The sequence below is a fragment of the Sinocyclocheilus rhinocerous genome, unplaced genomic scaffold (assembly GCF_001515625.1).
Source record: "Sinocyclocheilus rhinocerous isolate Xijiao unplaced genomic scaffold, SAMN03320098_v1.1 scaffold30, whole genome shotgun sequence".
In the NCBI taxonomy this organism is placed as follows: domain Eukaryota; kingdom Metazoa; phylum Chordata; class Actinopteri; order Cypriniformes; family Cyprinidae; genus Sinocyclocheilus; species Sinocyclocheilus rhinocerous.
In genome coordinates, this window is record NW_015657838.1 from 1,043,404 (window position 1) to 1,050,044 (window position 6,641).

At 37.0% G+C, this 6,641-nt stretch overlaps 1 protein-coding gene and 1 long non-coding RNA gene across 2 annotated transcripts in view; both read left to right on the plus strand.

The window, feature by feature from the left end:
- Positions 1-6,641, plus strand: part of LOC107721610 (cytoplasmic protein NCK2-like) — a 69,211-nt gene that overhangs the window by 50,343 nt on the left and 12,227 nt on the right. Inside the window, exon 2 of the mRNA XM_016529716.1 lies at positions 4,511-4,752. Within this exon, the coding sequence (XP_016385202.1) occupies positions 4,527-4,752 (226 nt within the window). The 5' untranslated portion in view covers positions 4,511-4,526. The remainder of the gene's footprint in view (positions 1-4,510; positions 4,753-6,641) is intronic.
- LOC107721612 (uncharacterized) overlaps positions 1-6,641 on the plus strand; it is a 22,536-nt gene that overhangs the window by 3,668 nt on the left and 12,227 nt on the right. Inside the window, exon 2 of the long non-coding RNA XR_001637725.1 lies at positions 2,337-2,338. This is a non-coding gene — a long non-coding RNA (uncharacterized LOC107721612). The remainder of the gene's footprint in view (positions 1-2,336; positions 2,339-6,641) is intronic.

Sequence of the window (6,641 nt, forward strand, 5' to 3'; positions counted from 1 at the left end):
GTGCATTACTATTCAGTGCATATTTAATCCTTCGGCAGCTCTCTCTCACATCTCAGGCTAGGCGTTTAAAATCGGCCATGCCAATAAACCCGCCTACTTATTCATTTATTGGTTTAACAACTGCCTACTATCATTTCTGTAATTTTGCTCGGAGGAACAAGAACGCTCCATGTATTTTGAAACCTTCCACTCAGCCTTTGTCAGTCTCAGTCATTTTTAATGGTTTTTCTGTCCGAAGGTTTGGCTGTTTATTTAATGAGTCCAGTGGCATGGATTAAGTGGCTTAACCATTGCGACTATAAGCGAAAATACTTTTACTGCTTATATTGCTTGCTTTTTGTTACTCACACTCTTTCTAAATCTTCAGGTTCATTGTCACAGCTGATAGAAAACTGATGAGAATATTGCTTAAGAATAGATCATATTTGCAAAAAAAAAACACACACACACACACATATATATATATATGTAAGCTCAATACCATAGAGTATCCACTCAGCCTTTGTCAGTCTCAGTCATTTTTAATGGTTTTTCTGTCCGAAGGTTTGGCTGTTTATTTAATGAGACCAGTGGCATGGATTAAGTGGCTTAACCATTGCGACTATAAGCGAAAATACTTTTACTGCTTATATTGCTTGCTTTTTGTTACTCACACTCTTTCTAAATCTTCAGGTTCATTGTTTGCTTTGTTTCAGTGGCTTGTTACCCGTACGCAAAGAAAATATATTTCCTAATATATAAATGATCAATATATTAAATGATATAACGGTATATTAGAAAATGTACAGAATAATATATTGTGTAAATATATAACAATATATTGAATAATACATAAGGAATTGCCACTTTCATAAAAAATATATGTAATTTTATATTCAGTAATACACTTTATAATATATAGATGTACATGTGATAAGATATGGTACTGCATGTGTATAAATATATTGAACATACAGTATATTTACTCATGCAATATATACACACATATATGGAAATATATATTTCTTATGTTTAACATTTATTTACAATAAACATGTTTCACATTTTAAAATACAGCTAGTTTACAATAGCATAAGCACACCTGCTTATACTAAGCACTTGGTAAACCATCACTGTGCTGAAAAGTGCACAGCCATTACTTTTTAAATAAAGTAACATATAGTCTTAATGGTGTTTGGCCAATCGTCATCCTAACCGCAGACTCTACTCTTCAGCACAATGGTAACCACACAAACTTTACACATACCAGAAACCCTTTTAAGTTTCAAAATACAACATTAAACACTAACAGATCTCCCCCTATAATAATATTGAGCAAAAAACACATGAAATAACACTTAATTTTAAATTTTTTACTCTCCTTTAACAGTCAGAAGCAAAGCATGCTGGGAACTAGAAATCTGCTGTAACTCATTCTGAATATGAATATGTTTGTAAATGTTTGTACATACATTCACATTTATATGGGAACTTGTATGTGCAATATATACTCAATAAAGGATCAAACTTTATGAATATTAGATGTATTTTTGTCTTTATTTCTAAATATATTTGTATGTATCAATATATAGCCACACATTGTCCATGCATATATTAATGTATATTGAAAAATATAAGCACTAGTTTCCTATATATGGAAATGTATTATGTAATATATCACATTATATTTTGCAGTATATTCCCATATATTTTTGTTACGTAAGGGTAGTGCTACTGTCAGCTATATTTTGATGCATCTGGTCTCACTGTTTAATGGAATGAGGATGTTTATATCAGTTTTAGATGTCAACCATTATGGATTTTTAATGGCCAAGACTGATATCTACAGAACAGGTCGATATAATGTCAAAGTATGATATAATGCACACCAATTATAATTTTTGATCAAATCAAAAATTAGTCACACTAAAAATTAGTCAAGGGGAGCCAAATATCATCCAAGTAGGTAATTGTGCGCTGATCTAAATATGATCAAATATTGGCCTAAGCAATATCTATCTCAGTTTAACATATTGATGTAATTTAAACTTAAACTTGAAAATTTAGCACCCAAGGTGAGGTGTCGTGTAATTTATGTGCCACTAGTGTGGAATTGCAAAAATAATATTTTCAAACTAAATTTACCCTGTCTGCTATTGGTCAACTCACTACAGCAAACGTGTTGAGCGACTGTTGGTGTATCAAGCTGGAGTGTGTTTCCTAAAGCATTGTTAGTCAACTATGGTTGCAGTCTCCATCAGTAGCAATATAGTTAAACCATAGTTCCAACAAACATTCTCAAACAGCATTGCAAAGTTGTGTGGTCAGAACTACAGCTCTTAACCTGTGGTTAGAAGTAGTTTCTTGTTAGTATGACATGTAGACTTAAATATATCATGCTCTTGAGCAAAATAAGCAAGATAACATTCAGCACTATCTATAGGTGTGTCCCAGTTGACATACTTATGCCCTGTTCTATGCCATTTTATAATATAAATAGTGTGAGCAGTGTGTTCACACTAAAAATACCAGAAAGAAAAAGCACACCTCAAATACCCAGAAAAAAAGGCATTATCGATTGACAAAAATGAAATGTTGAATGTTGGACACTTCATGCACTCAACTATGACAGCTTTCTTTACGTAACAGAAGGGCTATCAAACTGTGATGTTGGATGGCAAAATAACCTAAAGTTCATACACTTGACGGTAGAGTACATAATGCAGGGGTTCTCAACTCTAGCTGTCAAAGTCCAGTTTCCTACAGAGTTAAGCTCCAACCTTGATCAAACTCACCTGCCTGACTTTCTAGTAAACCTCGAGACATTGAGTAGCTTGTTCAGGTGTGTTTGATTAGGGTTGGAGCTAAATTTAGCAGGAAAGTGAACCTCGAGGGCCAGAGTTGAGAACCCCTGACATAATGCATAGTATTAAGTGCATAATGTATAGTGCATCATTTGGAATGCAAACTAGAGCGTTCATTCCATATACTGTATACAAATGTCATTCTACGTCTTTTAGTTGTCAAGAAAATGAAAGAAAAAAACCTGGCTTGAACGGCTGATTCAAAGTTACTGTGGTTTCAGAAAACAGTTGTGACTAGCTAGTTAGTTTCTCCAATGATACATTGCACTATGTCAGTTAAGCAGCAAGTTACATCATTGTACGGGGAAAGTGCCTCTTCTCAAACAAACAGAACAATGTTTTGATAGCACTACAGAGCTGAAGTATTTACAGTTTTCAGGGAAAAGAACCTGTGAATGGCTTACTATTTATCACCATTAAGCTTTTAAATGAAATGTTATTTTATCCTCCAAACTTATTTTTGTTTCTTGACTCCTCTAGTCTGTCACATATTCTGCTATTCTCTTCCTCCTTCTGGTAAATGGGTTAGGTGGAGGGTGAGCTCACCTGCCGATTAAGATGTGTTAAATAGAGCATATGTAATCATGTCTGTCTCTTGTCTGAGTCATGCATTTGTCATAGAGGTTTGACTTAATGTCTTACTGCAGGAGAAGGTCCAGACCTTTGTTAAAGGGATAGTTCACCCAAAAATGAAAATTACCCCATGATTTACTCACCCTCAAGCCATCCTAGGTGTATATGAATTTCTTCTTTCAGACGAATCCAAAATTAGTTAAATAAATAATAAAGAATAAAAAATAAATGTAATTAAAATTAAATAAAGGCCTCCTGAAGCGAATCGATGCAAGAAAAATAAGAAAAATAATTGTAAGCAAAATATCCATATTTAAAACTTTATACTGTCGTACGCTATGTAATCAATAGAACGTTGTTGAACGTTGGCGAATGACGTAGGTGTAGCGTAAGCTCCGGTGAAAATATGCTAATGTCGTGAATGCCAAGGTTTTTTTACAGGTGCAAAGGAAGCAAAGTTTCCTTTGTTTAACAAAGGAAACCAGTCTCATCTTGGCTTATATCGAAATCCTCCAATATTTTTCTTTACAAATCCTCGTTTTGTACATCTAATTCGTGACCATTGTTTTGTTTGCTCTCTCCTCTGCTCTTCTGTGTTCATCACTTCTCACCAGAGCTTACGCTATGCCTACGTCCTACGTCATCCGCTGAAACGGCTTTCTTTTGCAAACGCACTTATGACATGTACGTCTCTAGCGGAAGCTAGAGATTACTGTTTATAAAGTTTTAAATATGGACAAAAACGCATCAATTCGATTCAGGCAGCCTTTATTCACCCCTGGAGCCGTGTGGGATACTTTTTATGATGGATGGATGTGCTTTATTGGACTTCTTTTGGACTATTGAAAAATAACACCCATTCACTGCCATTATAAAGCTTGGAAGAGTCAGGACTTTTTTTTAAATATAACTCTGATTGTATGTAATACAATTTAGAGTTTTCAGTCATATCTGTACATTTTCCTTGGCACTTAATGAATGCTATAGTTGGTCAGTTTGTCATTTATTAAACTATTTAGGTTCTCACAAGTTTTTTATGGAGTTAGCTCTTCTACAATCTTTTATATAATTTTTTTCTCACTCTGTTTTGGCAGTGGGACTCGATGAAAGATGACAGAGGAGGTGATTGTTATAGCCAAGTGGGACTACACAGCTCAGCAAGACCAGGAACTGGACATCCGGAAGAACGAACGCCTGTGGTTGCTGGATGATTCCAAGACCTGGTGGAGAGTCCGCAACGCATCCAACCACACCGGCTTCGTCCCCTCTAATTACGTGGAGCGCAAAAACAGTCTGAAGAAAACCTCTCTAGTGAAGAACCTGAAAGACACTCTCGGTAAGAAGTCTCACAGCTCAGTGAAACATTTCACCAATCCACAGTCCTGCCAAACTAGAAAAGTTCTTTTAAGGCAAGTCGGTTCATGCAGCCATCTTGGCAACACCCTCAGGAAGTAGAATATCTACTGGGGAGAAAAATGAAATCTCCAGAACTTCCATAACATGTCATATCATCAAAATCTGATGATTGAAAGACTTGCCTTTTTTTTTTTTTTCGTTCAGTTTTGAATTTGATGACAGGCATTTTCATGGCCTCAGCATTTGCAAAGTAGACCAGTCAAATCTAAGGTTATAATTAAGATTGGTTGAGTCATTAGGTATATGGTGTTGTTTTGATCTAAATGTCATAGTGAAGAGCCTGCGCAGGTCTAGACCTCATACTCCTTCAGTAGATGAAGTGTATGAAACGCCCTCGCAGTTGCCATGCCCTACTTCCCCCATACGCCTCCGGAGCTTCATGCCTTTAACGCTCAATCTGTCATCTCAAGGCACTAAGGGAGACTCTTGGGACTGTCGTTTTTTGCAGCAAGTTGTGTATAAGCCAACAACACAAAACAAACACGGGGATTTAGGAAGCAGATGAGCCAGTGGAGTTCCTTTGATTGCATGTGTTATGCTTTATAAAAATGATTGAATTTAATGTTGAGATACTTGCCTTGAGGGGCCCTCCTTCATTCATTCCAATGAAACATTTTAATGACACAGTATTTACCACAACACCAAAAGCAAGTGAAGCATCTGAACACTCTCTTGCCTTAAGTTTTTGATGACTATGACATTGTTCTGTTAGGACAGGATTCCTCGGAATTATTTACTGAAAATGGTCACTGTTTAAAAATGTATCTCATGTGTATAAGATTGGTGTGGCCCTAGGGGCTGACTCTGAATGTCAGGAGCCCCCTGCTGTCCATTAGCAAGTCCACCAATATCCTCATACCCATGCCCTGTTATCTGGAACACTATACAGGTTAGACCTCAAAATAAACTATTAAATATTAATACGCTTTACCTTTTGTTTGGAAGTAGTCAGAGATGCTTTATACCAGGGCTGTCCAAACTCGGTCCTGGAGGGCCGGTGTCCTGCAGAGTTTAGCTCCAACCCTAATTAAACACACCTGAACCAGCTAATCAAGCTCTTACTAGGCATAGAAACTTCCAGTCAGGTGTGTTGAGGCAAGTTGGAGCTAAACTCTGCAGGACACAGCCCTCCAGGACCGAGTTTGGACAGCCCTGCTTTATACATTTTATGTGGTCTCTTGCTAAACAGTTATTTAATATTTATTCTGTTATGTGCAGAATCATATTTGCCACAACTGGCAAGTATTTTCCACAAGTGCCAAGTTATCCATCAGTTCTCCCATGGGCCGTCTCAAGACCTACATATGGGTGAGACACTACAGGTGTGAGGATTAATGGATTTCTAGCTCCAGTGCATCCCAATTTTTTGCCCTTCTCATGAAATGCCTGAGTTCTAGGCCAGAGCATTTCCATTTCCATGTGCTGCAGATGGAGAAAAATAATTGATGGGTACTGGTTGACAATGTAACTTGGAAAGTTTGGAAAGAGAATATGGAAAACGTAAAGGGGTCATATGATGCGATTTCAATTTTTCCTTTCTCTTTGGAGTGTTACAAGCTCTTGGTGCATAAAGAAGATCTGTAAAGTTGCAAAGACTAAAGTCTTCCAATCCAAAGAGATATTCTTTATAAAAGTTAAGAGTCAACCACGCCTACCTAAAACGGCTCGTTCTAACACACCCCACATGTCTACGTCACGATGTGAGAAGATTTGCATAACGCCGCCCAAACGTTCACGCAAAGAAAGAAGGCGTAACTTCTATTCTCGCTGTAGTATTGTTGTTGCCGCCGCCACCATGTCGTGAAGGCG